This window comes from Annulohypoxylon truncatum, assembly GCF_022578515.1.
Source record: "Annulohypoxylon truncatum strain CBS 140777 unplaced genomic scaffold F4807scaffold_1, whole genome shotgun sequence".
NCBI lineage: Eukaryota > Fungi > Ascomycota > Sordariomycetes > Xylariales > Hypoxylaceae > Annulohypoxylon > Annulohypoxylon truncatum.
Window position 1 is genome coordinate 2267608 of NW_025953787.1, and position 15780 is coordinate 2283387.

A 15780-nucleotide genomic window follows, 5' to 3' on the forward strand; every position below is an offset into this window, starting at 1 on the left:
TTCTCATAGCGTGCATGGATCGAGGCAGTGTGTAGTTCGGCTGTCAGCCGAATCTTCTCAACCTCACCGCGAAATTCATCTTGTAAATGGTGATTATTTCGTTAAAAAGTACCACGGCGAGCTAGCTTGATGATTACGCGCATCGTGTTTGAATCACCCCTTACTTGCTTTATTAGCGACCATGACAATTAGCGCAAGGGGTAAATTGTGATGAATTCAATTATATTTCTAATCGAGAACTATTGGAGGTCATGATCAATCCTACTCGCCAAGGCTAAAGGAGCATTGTTGGACAAACGCCAATGCTCCCACCGCCCATCTTGATGGGATAATTCGCCCTGCTACTATGCTCGGGAGACGACGAATTGGTTATCTAGAAAGTCATAGCGGTCGTACAGCATCAGAGTATGACCTGGCAGATTAATTGGATATTAAAGCGGTGACATTCAGAGATCGAGTCACGGTGCATAACGTTCCCTCGACGAAAGGGACAGAAGAAGATGGTGACGTTGCTTCGATTCGTGGTTATCGCTGAGATGAGAGTTCGGACGAGGCATTCAAGTGTTACGCGTATCGAGCAAGTTGGGGACTTGATATCACAAGACTTAATTCCCTGGTGGATGTTTTACGGGAACACACGGGATCTGGTACTAGTTCGTTGGAACTCGGCGAACATCGTGAGGATTACGTGGAATACGACGTTAAGAGCTTCACATTACTATTATGTTTTAATAATAGCTGAGCACGTCATAACTCATCCGACTGCGTTGCATCATCTACTACTCCCGTCAGTATCTCATTAAAAACAGCTGCAAGTACGGGCAGCTGCTCCTAGTATTTACCCGTGAAATCTTGCACCCATTCCTGCACGAATGTCGCGATCTGCTTCTGAGCGTCCGCGACAGGCGCTGGCGGGAGGTCCGGTGTCGTCTCGTTGGGGAACAGACCGTTCTCGTCCCAATGGTGGACCGCTTTCTGATATGGGGTTAATACAGGGAACGGGACGGATGGAACGAACTTACAGCGATGAGAATATAGGGCTCTTCCGTGGTGCTGGTTCTTTCCGGCAGGCCAATCGCATGAACGCCGGCGGCGCGCCATGGGTCCCATTCGCCATCGATGAAGGCGAGTCTGGGGTAGCTGATGTTGAAGCCACCAAGCCTATTGATGTATTCCACATCCGCCGGTTGAGTCAAGTTGAAAGCATCTCGGCAGATAAGAGCCGAGTAGTCGACGTCGATCGTGCGCGAGATGAGAGGTAATTGGTCCTCCGGTACGCCGCTTCCAGTTTGGAGATATCCCCATCTACGTTGACGGTGAGCACTTGAATCATAAGCATCAGATAAATACCTAGGCACAAACTTACTGGGTGCAGACCTGGTATTGCCACAGTCGCCAAGTCTGGGTAATGTCATCGTTCGCATAGAACCCTGCGTCATGCGTAGAGAAACATGCGTCTTGCGATTCGGTACAGCCCGAGACTGAGGTCTGGTTGACATAGCCGATGTAATTCAAGAATCGGTTTGCAAGGGTATCTAGCTCATCTTCGTAGCCACCGACCTTAATCAGCTCTTCAACCGCAGCCCGTCGTTCCTCTGTGCCAGGGAATAGCACCGAGTCGGAAGAGACGTTACTACAATAAACGAAGAAGCTGTCGCTGCTTTGGGTTGGGTCCCAGTTAAGGCTCTGCAGACCGTAAATGCCACCATTTATCGCGCTGGCGAAGTCATTGTCGTACGTGACGTTAGGGAGGCCGAATGCTGCTTTAAGCTTCCCGACATAGTCTGTGCCCGCCTGGCCAATGAGGATGTTGTCGACGATGTGCGTGAGCTTCCGAGTAGTATCAACACAAGCCGGCGGTCCGTAAGTAGCGGCGGCCTCAAAGTATTGCCAGTAATCCCAGATCGCCTCCGGCACTCCCGACGACGAGATAGCGCCGAAGTACACGTCTGGATATAAGACTCGCAGAAACGCGACGAATGCGCCCGCATAACTGCCGCCATAGGCGATCCACGGCGTTGTCTCCGGGCTCAAGTCTACATCCTCCAAGCCCTCGAATTTTACATTCTTCGCGAAATACGCGGTATCAGCTAGAGCCTGGTCGGTGGTCAAGAAGCGCAGGTTCTCGGTGCTGAAATCCGGCACGGGGATGCTTTTCCCGTAGTATCTATGCTCGAGGATGACACCCAGCCCGTTCGTCGCTTTCGCAAGTTGGTAGACGATGCCCTTCTGTAGGAAAGGCAAGCGGTCGGAACCGCTCGTCTCTCCGCCTGCCAGTACGATTACGGGGCCTCCGGGCTTGTAATACTGTGCGTCGAACCAGTATCGTTGGTCAAATGTCCCATTGGAATGAGGTTCGTAAGAGGAATCGTTGTGGAAGTGGTCGATAGGCGTGGAGAGGTTGTATTCGGGGTAAAGAGCTTCAAGGTCGGCTTGTCTCGCATTGATACCGAGCGCGCCTCTGGTTGAAATCTGATGATTGATGTTGTTAGCCACCGGCTCTATGACATGATGAGGCAGGGGTCATACTTGTTTCTTGAGCTCGCTAATAGGCAATGGATGCTTCTGAATTGCCTGGGCCGCGGAGACGAGGGTTAGCAAACCCGTAACAATACTGTACCGAACCATGACGATTACAAAACAGCTGGTCGAGCCGAATGCGAATGCCTCTAGGTTAACTCGATTGACGAGGAAGGCAACATGATTAGATCTTGGGCGATGCACGTATATAAGACATGGCGGTCGAAGAGCACCTTGGCATTGTGCAATCGCTAGCTTCTATTGTTATTATTATTGTTTTAGGCAGGACCAAAGATGTAGCGTTGCAATATCTACTCCCGATATGCTACCCGAGAAGCCGAGATGAGTGACGATCCTTGGCGATATGCATTCAACCCACGAAGCTAAGCAGAATACGGAAGGTCTCTAACGCTTATCGTTCCGCCACACGGGTATATAATATCGATATAACGATATTTTCCTTGCATATGATGCCTATATACCGAAAAGCACGGGCGGCGTGCAAGTGGTTAATAGAATTTACGAAGGTTGAAGATCTATTCTCAGGGGCTAATCCAAGATCACAGTTTCCATAGAATTAATAGTGTAAGACTAAGGTACTACGCAGAATATCAGATTACATAACAATACTAAGCCTCATCATGGGCGGCATGGGTATTCATGGCATTGAAGCAAATTGGTAAGGCAGCTTCGTGGTTTTGAGAGACGTGGAGGATTGGGGGCGGCTTGAACGTCGATGTGATTGGATAAGTAGGCTGTGAATGCACAGCCATATCATTTAGATCTCACCTGGGGTTTTTGGGTTTTTCCCTTCTTCTTATTTCGTCGCTTTTCCAGTGTGCCTAGTTTTCACTTGGTCATCAACATCTAATATGAACCATCCTGAATCATGGATCCTGTCACGGCGTTTGCTACGGCAGGCACCGTGGCTACTTTCGTTCAGATGGGTTATCATATCGTTGTAAACACATATACAATTTACAACACTGCGTCAGGAATGGCCAGAGAAGATGAGCAACTTGGATTCTATATCGAGAAGTTAGGAAAGCTTTCTCAATCGATGATTTCAGCAAGCTCCGCCCCTGATCTTAACGATGCAGAGCAAGGGATGGAGAGCGTTGCGTCGAAATGTATCAGTCTTTCAAATCGACTGGTTGAGATTCTCAACCGGTCGACGACCAAAGATCCACATTCGCTTCGCCAAAGTGCCGTCGCAGCCGTCCAAAGCGTTCTGAACAAGAGCAAAAAGGAAGAGCTAAAGAAGGAGTTGGATGAATGTCAAAGGCTGTTCCACTTGCAATTATCTCACATGATAAGGCTAGTTTCGTCCAATAATTTAGGATGTCGACGATAATAACACTACAAGCCACAGCTCAAACACGATCCAGAGTCTAAAGGAGCTCGATGAACTATCCAAGTCCAGCCAATATATTGGGAGCGAAGTAGCAGCTCTTCGCCAACATATTCTTGAATTAGAGAACGGTGTCACCCTGACTGACATCGGAGAAGAAGCTGCGAACAAACTCGCCGGCCTCTTAAAACTATCTAGCGACTCTCTAGCATTGATCAAGAGCCATAGTATTCTAGAGGCTCTTTCCTTTCCGAAGATGCATCAAAGGTACGAGGCGGTCGGAAAGGCACACTCGGAAACCTTCGACTGGATCTTCCAGGATAATCCGGAGAGAAGCCCAAAAGCTCTACAAGGAAAGATACTCTTCACAAACTGGTTGAGTTCCGGGAAAGGGGTTTTCCACATTGCTGGTAAACCTGGGTCGGGAAAGTCGACTCTCATGAAATTTATATACAAACATAAGAAAACAAAGGATTTGTTAAATTCATGGGCAGCTGGCCGAAAACTCATTCAAGGCAAGCACTTCTTCTGGCGACCCGGAGAAGATAATTTAGAGCACTCGATCGTTGGGTTGTTGCAAACACTTCTTTGCGACGTTCTTGAAGAATGCCCCAAACTTGTTCCTCTCACCTTTCCCAAACAATGGGCTGCAATCAAGGATCTTCCGCATCCAATTCTAGCGAAGATTCGCTTTGATTGGGAGGATATTCATGAAGCTTTTGATCGACTGATAGACAACCGCGATCTTTTCGAAACCCGATGTTTCTTCTTCATGATTGACGGCCTCGATGAATACCAAGAAACGCGCGACGAAGGGTATAAGCAACTCATCAGGTTGATCTTGAATTGGACCGAAAAAGCGCCCGATCAAATCAAAGTGTGTGTCTCGAGCCGGGAACATACTGTGTTTTTGGACCATTTCTCCGAAACACAGGGCCTGAGATTGCAAAGCTTAACCTCGGAAGACATATACAAATACGTTCAAGAAAAGCTTGAGTCCAATCGAAACTTCCGCGAAATGAAAAATCCGCAAGGTGACGCAGATAGATTGATCACTAAAGTCACACGGAAGGCCGAGGGGGTTTTCCTCTGGGTTGCCTTGGTGGTGAAATTGTTGGATGACGCCTGCGATGACGAAGATAGCTTTGAGGAGCTTGAACAAAAAATTGACTTGCTCCCCCCCGAACTCAAAGGTTTATTTGATGAGTTGTTCAGCTCCATTCATGAATCGGATCGGGATAAGTCAGCTCAAACATTCGCTATTGCACTCAAACTTCTGAAGAATAAGCACGGCATGCGATTTTCTCTCCTACGATACTCCCTTCTAGATAACTACAACGTCGACCCTCTATTCGCCTCAAATCTCAACTCCTCAAACCAGACTTTCCTGGATTGGGATGATGTGGCTATTGAAAAACGACTAAAAAGGGCTCGTAAACAGTTATATAAACGATGTAAAGGACTCCTAGAAGTTGTGCAGTCCGATGTGGATCCCTTATCTAATGACAGAGAGAAATTTCCTCTTCACACCAAGACCGAAAAATTTTATGAGTGTTTCAAGTTCACACCCCTTTCACAACGCATTTCACTTATTCATCGGTCTGTCCAGGAGTACTTGGAAGAAAAACATATTTCAGATGACCGAGCCGCCAGGACCAAGAACTTCGATGCTGTCCACGCAATTTGCCAAACTTACGTGGCTGAGTTGACTGCTCTCAAACTGGAAAAACCTGACCTTGATGATAAGTCTTACTGCTGTGAACTACTAGATATCATCCGTATATTTTTAGAAGCGGGCCTAGATGCTGTGCGGAAAGGATGGATCGCTACCCTCCAAAATTTGGACAGAGCAAGACTTCGACATTCCAATCAATACGAGCTTGGTTTTATCCCTCTCTCACCACATAGTACGGAATTCGGGATATCCATTAATAATGTGTTCTCTGTTGCTCATATTGCAGCTTGTCATGGACTTGACACATTCTTCACAACGTGGGAGGACCCCTGCAATTCTATCTTGGACAAGGACATCAAGAATGGGAGCCTTGCCTTATCCATCGTCACCGGGCTAAGAGGGTATGCTTTCGATCCAAACCCTAAGAGATACATAACAATTTTCCGTTGGTTATTCGACCACGGATGCTCTCCAAACCAGGCTGTTCTCCAATGCTACGGCGGCAGTCTATGGTGGGTCCTTCTTAACGTGCTGTACATTGACAATGGACCCCTGATAATATTCAATGTACTCGAATTATTTCTGGAGTATGGTGCAAATCCTGATTTCTCATTCGCTATCGAAGAAGTCGTTCAGGAAGACAGAAAAGAATCAAGGGTAAAGATTACACCACCGGCGGCTGTAGGAACTTCGACTACAACTTCGTTCATCTTCCTCATTGATGAATATTTTGACTGGGACACGAAACTCTACCAAATAGTGTCTTCTAGAGGTGGAAAAGCTACGTTGCGGGAATATATCGAGGACATGAGACTGCCAAATGTGGAGGCTCTTCTTGTCCTCATCGATAGAAACATGAATGCTCAGCAGCTAGATCCACAGACCCTGGCCCATCCCCAAGACGTTCTACCCAAAATTCTCCCTCCCGAACAAGAAACAGACATAGAAGCGTTAGTGGAGGGGCCAGCCGATGAAGAAGACTCAAAATCCGGTGATAAGAAGATAGAGATCATCACAGCGAAACACGCAGGGACAGAGACGACCACATGTCTCAAGCGGTTGATAAACAGTCCTTTAGCCACGTTCATTCTTGGTAAGTAGATTTATGCGCAATATATTCCTTTGACGGCTAACCTCCCCTAGGCATATTCTTCTCCTACTGTTTCTTTAAATTGTATGGATAGAGGGCACCTTAAAGGTAGGAGCCCAGCAGTCAGATATCTAAGAATCCGGAAGGCTGAATGAATAAGGGTATACTTGCGGTCCTCAGGCTCTGACGGAAGACATGATTCCTTATGATGTGCATAGACTTGTGAATAGAAATTTTTGAGATTTGAGATTTAATGTAAGGTCTATTCAGTTGAGACCCAAAATGCATTACCCACGTAGGTACCTCTTTGGAGATGGTTACGATAGGCATACATCAAGGATCGTAAGGCCCCACTGCTCTTCTCCCAGTCAATAATTCAGCGTTACCGTCTTCCTTAACGAGGTAGATATCTTCGTGACGAACTCCGAATTTCCCTTCTAGATAGATACCAGGTTCATTTGTGAAAGTCATCCCCGGTTGAAGAGTAACTTTCGTATTCCACTTGTTCAGGTAGGGGGACTCGTGCGCTTTTATCCCGATCCCATGACCAAGGCGATGCGTGAAACCGTATCCGTACCCAGCGTCTTCTATGACCTTGCGAGCAGCGATGTCGACGTTCGCAGCGGTATTATTGGCCTTGAACTCACCAGCGGCTGCTGTTTGAGCTTCGAGAACGATATCCCACACTTTTAACTTTTCGGCATGTAATTCGGTGTTGCGATCAGATACCTCGACGTGCTTAGCACGGAGCCCTGTTGCCTCCAAGAAACTCGTCAAGAATGCAAATGGTGATCGTTGTTGGTCGACCACCGGATCAATGAAGAAACTGCGGCAGATATCGGAAGAGTATCCCAAGTAATGAGCCCTATAACAAGTTAGATGCGTAATCTAGACGTATGCATGTTTACTCACCCAACATCAATTACCACCATGGTCTCATGAGTCAACTTCTTTTGGCCAACCACGAAGCCACCATGAGGAAGAGCTCCATCCTCCTCAAAGAGAACAATATTAAAGAAAAGACCAAAGCCAACAGATAACAGCGAGGCATCGAGAATATCCCGTACCTCGTCTTCGGTCAAACCAGCGACAAGGCAAGGGCGCATAGCCCGCACGGCTACAACCGTCCCAGTGTTCACAGCACGGATGAGTTCCACCTCCGCCGGACTCTTAAGCTGTCTCACCAGCTCCACCTCCGGCGTCAACCCCAGAGTTTCAAAGCCCGTATCCGCCAAGCCGCGAGCGATAAAATCCCGCATCTCCTCGTCGATGACGAGTCTCGGTTTCCTCCCGTCCCGCGCCGCGGAGTCGGCGAAGAGGCGCGACTGGATCAGCGTCGCGTAGGGATCCCAGTGCTCCTCCCAGATCACGATGTCCAGCTCGGGCTCCCGGGAAGGGATGTTAAGCATGCGCACCCGGCCCTCCTCGAAGTGCGGAGCGAGGAAAGCCGTCTTAGCGGAGACGGCCCCGGACTCGGAGATCTCGGGCAGGATCAGCATCAAGAACGGCCTTTCCTCCGGCTCCCATGGTTCCCAGTCAACCTGTGACGTGTTCCCGTAGTATCTAGTAGTTGAAATTATGCGTTAGGATGGACATGATGCTGAATACGTAGTTGTTAAAAAAGGTAGCGCTTACTGAAATGTGTAACCTGGCTCGACGACAAAGGCGTCGGCTTTGGACGCGACTAAAGCCCGGGCAAGACGGTCTCGTCTCTCCAAGAACTCATCCGAACTAATAGGCGATGCGTTGTCGAGAAATGAGGTATCGTCATGGAGATTTTTGATGGCGCATTTCTGCACCTGGGCAAAATCCGGCGTAGACTCGGCATTTTGACGCATCCATGTTCGCAATATCCATGCGCCATTGAAGCAGAAGAGAACGAGGATAATAAATTGGCGTCTCCAGAAAGACCCAGAGCTTTGCCGTGGGCTCAATGGAGCTTGTTGCTGTGAGTGCTTTTCCATGCTCATATCCAGATTGAGGTGTTCATCACGGTATGTGAAAGTGAGCGGGATGAATCCTGTGCCGAGCTCAAGTTTTGGCGATACAATTCGGAGTTCAGGGGTCGTTTGATAGGGGTTAGCCGCTACTTAATCCACCTAAACTACGACTACACCTCTAACTAAACTCGATATGCTTTAACCTTCGCGGAATCAACCGATATCCCCTTCTCTGATATAGTTAGGTATTTATTAGCAGAAACATTTACCTAACGAAGAAATTGGCCTACCGTTCCATAGCCCTAGGAATTAAATGCCAATCGTTTGTTTTCAGTGGCCGAAAAGTTAAAGCGCTTCAAAATGTTAAACAAATGCCATGTGTTGTAGGGGTAATAGTCATATCGACGAAGCACTGGTGCGGTGAGAACATTTATCAAGCGATGGAGAATAAGAATGAGAATGCGCATATTTTATCGATATAAAAGAGTAAGATGCACCGGTGTTGAAATGTTTGTCATTTGATCGAGAGATTCATCATCAATTGAAATCTTCGCATACATATATATATGTAGGTAGATGCGCCGGCGACGGGCAAGCAAATGAATAAGTATTTCCACTCTATATACTCCCTTGCTCCACTACTCCTGCCGAAGCCATCATACGTGCTCCGTTCAGTCCATTGCCCCATCCCCTACCCTCTATGTATAATCACGTCCTATCCTGACGCAAGAACACCTCTACAACGCCCCTCATCTTATCCTCGGTCGCCTTCTTCTCCTTCGGATTCGTTGACCTCGGGGCCCTACAGATCGCCAAACCAAAAACCTCTGCGGTCTTCCTCTCCCACGCTAGCCTTCGTAGTATTGCGGCCTGATCGGCCGCCACCGCTCCTCCGGCACTTCGGCGAAAACTCAAGCTGCGTCTGGCTAAAGTACCGGGAGAGCTAGTCCTGCGGCTGTTCAAGGCTTCCAACGCTTCCTTACTGAGGGAGATGAGCTCGTTCGCAACACGGGTTAGCATGGACATGAGGAACACGAAGGAGATGTGATTGTATGGCGCTGTTGCTAAAATATCGAGGATGACAGATCGGGCTTCCTCGGCTTCGACAGGAGTCTTGCTGCTTCCTACATTGGGCAGAGTTTGCTCGATTTTAGCCCATAACGGTGTAGTGATGATCCCATCTGGCATGCTGCGTAGGAATAACAGGAGCACCTCGCTAACGATTTCAAGACGTTTTATCACCGGAACATCAATGTTGACAGATTCCAGAACGGGCTTATCAACTTCCAGGGCCTCGATCATCGATGCTCGTAGATTATCGTGATCTTCATCGTTAATGGTTTGCCATGAATCCTTGTCAAAAGGCCAACCCGGCTTGTCGCGCGGTATTTTTACTTCGTCCAACATGTTGGCGTCGGCAATAGCCCGCTCAGCGAGGATTGCTATTGCCTCGGTGAGCTGGAATAGCTCGTTTGGACTTGATTTATGTACTTCTAGGGTATAGGGTATAGATCCCCCTTTCTGTCGCTTTTCTATTAGGCCCCGAATGCCACCGCCACGAGGGACTCGGATGAGCTCTTCTAGTGAACGCCCGAAGCAGGAAGGTATCCAAGTAGCTTTAATCGGGATGAAATGGTCTCTCCCATCGGTGACGCGTAGTATTAAGACATCTTCTAATTGCGCTGTTGCCGCATTCAGTGCCTGAACATGGGCTAGGTCCTGGACATGAGCTTCTATGAAGGCGTTTACGGTCTCTCCTGGCTCTAGCGTTATTTCATCCCCTAACGGATCCCGTGTCTCTTCATCATCGTCTACTTGGAAGCGGACGAATTTGAACTGTAACCAATGAGGTTGTTTCACCGTATCGTTTTGCGGGGCTGGGTTTTCAATGAAACGGAACGTGGCCGGAACGCGCCCGGTGTTGGCAATAGTCAAATATCGATTCTCTCTACGCAGGAATCCAAGCTCTCCGAAATCGACGCCCTCACTCCCATCAGCGAAATGCTTATTTTCCTTGTTGATCGAATCCTTCGCATCGACGATGACAGTAAGACCTGGCCGTCCTTCATTTTCGGCTCGGTCAAGTTCCCTCGCCACTTCAGCGTGAACTTTAGCTTTCAGTTCGGGAACGACAGCGTCGTAATCTAACGTAAACATAGCGACTATCGGTTTATGATCTGATGACATGACTCGCTGGTGGCTCATATAAGTATCCAAATGGATTTTGTCGACGAAGCCTTCCTTTGTGATAACTTGCTCTAGAGTTTCGCCTTCGTCATATTCATCGTAGTCATAAGTAGTATCGCCGAGGTTATCAGCACTCGAGTCAGCAGCGGGATCGTAGTCAAACAGGACATTCTCATCCTCCGCAGCCTTGTCAATGCCCATCTTTTTCATATCTTCGTCCCTCTTCTTGGCCTCGACCTCATCGTTACACTTCTTTTCATATAGATTGATGTCCGTACGAGTTCGATATAAAATGCGATCGCACCAGCTTGGGGCTCGTTGCTTTTCAGAGGAGTCGAAGAGGCCCACCGTACCAACGTCATACTTGTATGTTGGTAGAAATGTTATAGGACCTTCGTGCCAACCCTCGTGGAACGCCTTGCGTTCTTTGATCATACGTAGGAGCTGATCATGCGGAATCAGGGAGTTAAGAGTTGCTTGCAGGGATGCTGGATCGTCATTTGGATCGGGCAGAAATTCGTCGGGATCTGGAAGTTCGCTATCTTCATCACTAGAAGCCTTGTCGAAAGATGCTTCACGTGATATCATGCCGGGAGTGTTCGTACCGTCGTCATCATCGTCGTTGTTGCGTAGTACGATAACACCATCATCGCTGAATATTTCCCCAGTACTTTTCTTACTAAGATCGTACTCCCCGCGGGTATGTAGCGTTAGCAAACGTCGAATATCTTCCCCAGGTAGACCATCAAGGCGAAAGTTCAGATCCCCAAGCCAGAAGGCGAAATCTTCATCCCCAATCTTTTCCCCTTCGTCTTCGACTACGCCACCTAAATTGATTGGGCTGAATTTAATTTGGGAGACGATTCTATTGTAATCCCAACATCGTCGATCGAGGCTAGCCTGATCATGGCCGGATGCAAGGTGGCAATTGGTGAAAACAAGTCTGGTGGTTTCGCCTAGGAGAATTCGAGAAGTAATTCCGCCCTTGTTGCCCCAATAGCCTAGTAGACCATATATACCAGTACCGACACTAACAGTTGACTCGTTTGATATAGTTTCAGCTACTTCGGGCGAGGCATAGATAAGCAGAAGAAGACCGACGAGCTGCTCACTGGCTACAAGATGGTAGCCCTTGGGAAGAGCGGCTTCGAGGGCATCTTGCCATTTTGCGATGGCATTTGGATCGGAATAAAAGGTCTGGCTGACGATATTTAAATCAACAACTTCTTGAAGCCCAAGGACATAGAGTCCTATCTTGTCGCCGCTTAATAATCGCACATCGGGTTCCTCTTCTCCTTCACCTGGAGAGACGCCCGAGCTGTTTGGCCCTCCTGCTGCTCCTGAGTCTGTTTTGGAAGTTGCGCTCGGTTTGGATGTAGCATTGTGATCTTTATTTATTTCAATAGTCTCGATACTCTCGGATACGCTCAGGCGCGCTAGCTTGGCATCCAATTGCGGTTCGATTCCTTTCCCGTCAACAAACCAACTCGCCAGATCTTTGTCAGTGCCTGGACAACCAGCGACATTCCAAGTCCCGACCTTGATTCGTATGCGATGGGGCCGAACGTATTCGGATTTCCTAGCAAGTACAGCGCGGGAAAGTGAGTGGGGGTTCGACTCTGGTTCTTCGACTTGTTCGGGTTCCGAAGTGACGGAAGGGTCACGGTTCGCGGTCGACATGATTGCCAATGGAAGTATGTTTGAGGTCCACAAGCAATGACAAAGACAGCAAGGTCAATGGGGATTGAGAATGGGTTTAAACAGGAATTGCGGTCGAATTGAAGCCTATGTCAGCTCGTGATCGCGTGCGCTGAATTGGGAGTCGAGCATTGTGACTAGTGACGTTATAGAGGGGCAGTGCTTAGCTCGAACTGCTGAAAACATGGAAACATGTGAGAGCAAGACGAATAAGACGAATGGAAGAAATAAAACGCCTGTTGCAATATACAAACCCACACAGAAAAAAAAGAAGCCAGGGCTTTCAAGAATTACACGTATATTTAAACGACAGTTGTCTAAGTTGGGGAAAATGATGAAGCAAGTTAGGTTTATTGGGTCATTGGATCATTGGGTCACTGGTATGCAATCGATTAGATCCACCTAAACTTGGAACTCGCAGCCGGAGACGTACGGTGGGGACAGGGCTGGCTAAATGGGCAGGGATCTTGCCCCAGACGGAACCAAAAGCCCGACAAGACAGCGGGCAAAATCACACTAAACCGCAAGACGGCCAACCAAATTGGAGCAGCTTTCCCTTTAACTTTACAACCTTTGACTGGCTACAGCAACCTCATCGGGGGGTGCTAGGTAATCACTTTCAAGGGTCAAATGCATCTCTCCAGGCTGGGCCAAAACCTTCAAAGTCGTGCAGGATCTTGATGGTCCGCCGACAGCGAAGTGCCCTACAAATGTCGAGAGGCAGGCTGTTCGATATTGCGCGGATCGAGGAAACCATGGCAGCTAAAATTGCGAAAGGGCAATCCAACTTTAAGACCAAGCTGGCTTTGCCCTGTAGAGAGCCCACTCATGAAATGCTGGGTAAATGTCCTGCTCATCTCTAAGTTGACAGGGTTGCTTTTTCCACATTTTGTTCGAGAACCCTCAGCTAGCCTTCAGCTACAGAGATGTGAGGGAATCGAACTATCCAATGGAGTATCGGAGAAAGTATCACAAATATTTACAAACTTACAAACGGGATCACAGAAATCCACAGTGTTCTGGATCTAGGTACCTCGAAGGAATCCAATAGACATAAAGAAGAATCTAACTATCAACAGCCCTTGCGTTGTATTACGAGGGTGCAGCTCCAACTGCAGAACAATGGAATTGACATCCCGGGCCTGTGGTGTAGAATAGCCAGGATTGAGTCTCGCCCTACGTATATTTAGAGAATTCATTGTTCTCATCTTCCCACGGATGGAATCCGACTTTCTCTTGGGCAGCATGGCAACCCGAAGTAATCAGCATAGACCGCCTTCTTATCGAATCCCATTCAGACATTTGTGATCGCGTCGTTAGTCGCTACAAACACTTATCTATGCAGCAAGTTGTACTATAGGCGATTCATGCAGAATTCCCATCTTCTTCAGCTAGCCCACGTCGAAAAGGCATCCCAGTTCTGACTTTCGACATGATCGGAGCGGTCACTATGGATGAAGACATGGGTGCCCAGTACCTGTATTCATCTCGCCAGGGCGAACTCATCCGCATGTTCAAGGAATTACTCAAGAATGCGGAACTGTCAAAGATACCTTTTGAAGCGTAAATTTAACAAATACGAAGCATATGCGGATGATAAACTTCAGTTGCCTTGGTGGTTGATGCCTCGGATCCACCCAAGACGTCGTCTGGGAGGCCGAATTCCACAGCGACTGAGTGGTATTGTCTCTAGAAATGTCGAAGCGATGAAAGCTAGAGCAGACAGAGATGAGCCCTATAGAAAGTCTCCGAGCGTATTAGCTCTCAGTCTACAAGATATCGAATTGCTTATGCTTGATATCATAAAAGAGATATACGATCAGCTCAAAACGTTTCTTTTCGCTGGCCACGATACCACAAGTATTACCATCATATGGAACATTTACGAGCTTATCCGACGCTGCACGCCTTGAAAGCTGTTCGTGGTAAGCTAGATAGTCTCTTTGGGCAGGGAGCCACACGAGATCCGGCCATCGTCCGCGAGAAACTGTTATCCTCAGGTGGCGGCGAGATTATTTGTTGTATGCCTTACATCTCTGGAGTTATAAGAGAAACATTGAGATTGCATCTCCCTGCTAGCTCTATCCGCATATCCAAACCTGGCACAGGTTTCGTAGTTCCAGATTATAGGGTGAATACAACCTCGACGGGAACTGGATATATCTTAACCATAGCTTTATTCATCATGACCCTGCTATATTTGGAGATACAGCTGAAAACTTCGTTCCTGAGCGCTGGTTGGAGTTGCTGGAGATCATTCGAAAGGGGATCAAGGAATTGCATTAGGCAGGAGCTAGCAAATATCGAAGCATGCATTATCCTTGGTATGCTTGCCTACCGATACGAGTTCATAAAGGTCTTCCTTGGAGAGGTAGACCTAGACAATGATAGTCTGCCGACGGTGAACACCAACGGTCAAATCAAGGTCAAGTCGGAGTTATACTCTGTAAATGTGAAAGCCCCACATCAAGAAACGGACTTCGCTCCTAACTTTTGTTGGACAACACAGATCATGGGCAAGCCTGTCGACGGAATAGTAATGAAGTGGTGAAGGTGAAACTAGCGCCAGAAGTCGTACAATTTTAATTAACAATAAATAACAACTGCCCGCTTCATCTCATAGTCGTTAGGCCATTGCAATACGAAAGGAAAGTACCTTGGTGGGTTTCCCGGGTCTTATAAACCGTATATATACGGTATATGTACAGTTTTAAATATAAGCCGTTTAATAAAGTTTATAAAAACATGTAAATTAATTTTTTTTATAAGTTTAAGTTAATTAAATGGCTTAAAAAAATTTAAACGTTCCGTTTTAAATTAATTTAAAAATAAAATATTTAAATTATTTTAAATTATTTAAATTATTTTAAATAATATATATTTAATTTAATTTTAAATTAAATATTTTAAAAATTAAACGTTTTAATTTTTAAGCCGTTATATATTTAAATATTCTAATTATTTATTACTTAAAAAAAAAATATTTTAAATATTATTTTTATATTAATTATATAAAAATTATATTTAAGTTTTTAAAATTATTATTTAATATTATATAATTTAATTATATAATTTTTATAAATATTTTTATTTGAATTATAAGTTTTATAAGTTTTAATTAAATAAATTATTAAATATAATTATTTTATTATTTAATTATAATTATAAAATTTATATTTACATTACGCGTAAATATATAAACTTTTATTTTATTATATAAAACGTTATCTCAGCTAGCTCAGACTAGAGTTTGAGGAATTAGCCACACCTAGCCACGCTGCGCGTGGCCCGCATGGCCCGTGCCAATGTATCTGTGGGG

The 15780-nt window shown here is 46.5% G+C and overlaps 5 protein-coding genes across 5 annotated transcripts; 2 read left to right on the forward strand and 3 right to left on the reverse strand.

Annotated features, from left to right (window-relative positions):
• Window positions 1-7: 7 nt before the first annotated feature.
• On the reverse strand, window positions 8-3036 carry F4807DRAFT_406299 (peptidase S28). The gene is made up of 5 exons (XM_047996282.1): window positions 2530-3036; window positions 1367-2472; window positions 1023-1305; window positions 843-975; window positions 8-779 (listed from the first exon to the last, which is right to left on the reverse strand). The coding sequence occupies exons 1-5, from the start codon at window positions 2626-2628 to the stop codon at window positions 748-750; spliced, it is 1653 nt and encodes a 550-aa protein (XP_047859718.1). The 5' UTR covers window positions 2629-3036; the 3' UTR covers window positions 8-747.
• On the forward strand, window positions 2997-7096 carry F4807DRAFT_25603 (uncharacterized protein). Its single transcript, XM_047994432.1, has 4 exons — window positions 2997-3837; window positions 3893-6639; window positions 6690-6744; window positions 6797-7096. Exons 1-3 carry the CDS (start codon window positions 3410-3412, stop codon window positions 6728-6730), a joined length of 3216 nt encoding a protein of 1071 aa, XP_047859719.1. The 5' UTR covers window positions 2997-3409; the 3' UTR covers window positions 6731-6744; window positions 6797-7096.
• F4807DRAFT_25524 (Prolidase/Aminopeptidase P-like protein) lies at window positions 6809-8647 on the reverse strand. The gene is made up of 3 exons (XM_047994426.1): window positions 8272-8647; window positions 7549-8199; window positions 6809-7501 (listed from the first exon to the last, which is right to left on the reverse strand). Exons 1-3 carry the CDS (start codon window positions 8604-8606, stop codon window positions 6970-6972), a joined length of 1518 nt encoding a protein of 505 aa, XP_047859720.1. The 5' UTR covers window positions 8607-8647; the 3' UTR covers window positions 6809-6969.
• Window positions 8648-9093: 446 nt separating this feature from the next.
• F4807DRAFT_406306 (DNase I-like protein) lies at window positions 9094-12833 on the reverse strand. The gene has a single exon (XM_047996283.1). It carries the CDS (start codon window positions 12441-12443, stop codon window positions 9285-9287), a length of 3159 nt encoding a protein of 1052 aa, XP_047859721.1. The 5' UTR covers window positions 12444-12833; the 3' UTR covers window positions 9094-9284.
• Window positions 12834-13893: 1060 nt separating this feature from the next.
• Window positions 13894-15012, forward strand: F4807DRAFT_449428 (uncharacterized protein; the record flags this gene model as incomplete). Its single annotated transcript, XM_048000024.1, has 5 exons — window positions 13894-13927; window positions 14046-14321; window positions 14351-14482; window positions 14636-14907; window positions 14971-15012. 5 exons carry the CDS (start codon window positions 13894-13896, stop codon window positions 15010-15012), a joined length of 756 nt encoding a protein of 251 aa, XP_047859722.1.
• Window positions 15013-15780: the final 768 nt, after the last annotated feature.

Coding starts and splice junctions, on each gene's coding strand:
- F4807DRAFT_25603 (XM_047994432.1), top strand. CDS start 3,410: ATGGATCCTGTCACGGCGTTTGCTACGGCAGGCACCGTGGCTACTTTC. Junction 3,838..3,892: donor CAATTATCTCACATGATAAG/GCTAGTTTCGTC, acceptor TACAAGCCACAG/CTCAAACACGATCCAGAGTC. Junction 6,640..6,689: donor TTTAGCCACGTTCATTCTTG/GTAAGTAGATTT, acceptor AACCTCCCCTAG/GCATATTCTTCTCCTACTGT.
- F4807DRAFT_406299 (XM_047996282.1), bottom strand. CDS start 2,628: ATGGTTCGGTACAGTATTGTTACGGGTTTGCTAACCCTCGTCTCCGCG. Junction 2,473..2,529: donor TTAGCGAGCTCAAGAAACAA/GTATGACCCCTG, acceptor ATCAATCATCAG/ATTTCAACCAGAGGCGCGCT. Junction 976..1,022: donor AGCCCTATATTCTCATCGCT/GTAAGTTCGTTC, acceptor ACCCCATATCAG/AAAGCGGTCCACCATTGGGA.
- F4807DRAFT_25524 (XM_047994426.1), bottom strand. CDS start 8,606: ATGAGCATGGAAAAGCACTCACAGCAACAAGCTCCATTGAGCCCACGG. Junction 8,200..8,271: donor GAGCCAGGTTACACATTTCA/GTAAGCGCTACC, acceptor TTCAACTACTAG/ATACTACGGGAACACGTCAC. Junction 7,502..7,548: donor ATGGTGGTAATTGATGTTGG/GTGAGTAAACAT, acceptor AACTTGTTATAG/GGCTCATTACTTGGGATACT.
- F4807DRAFT_406306 (XM_047996283.1), bottom strand. CDS start 12,443: ATGTCGACCGCGAACCGTGACCCTTCCGTCACTTCGGAACCCGAACAA.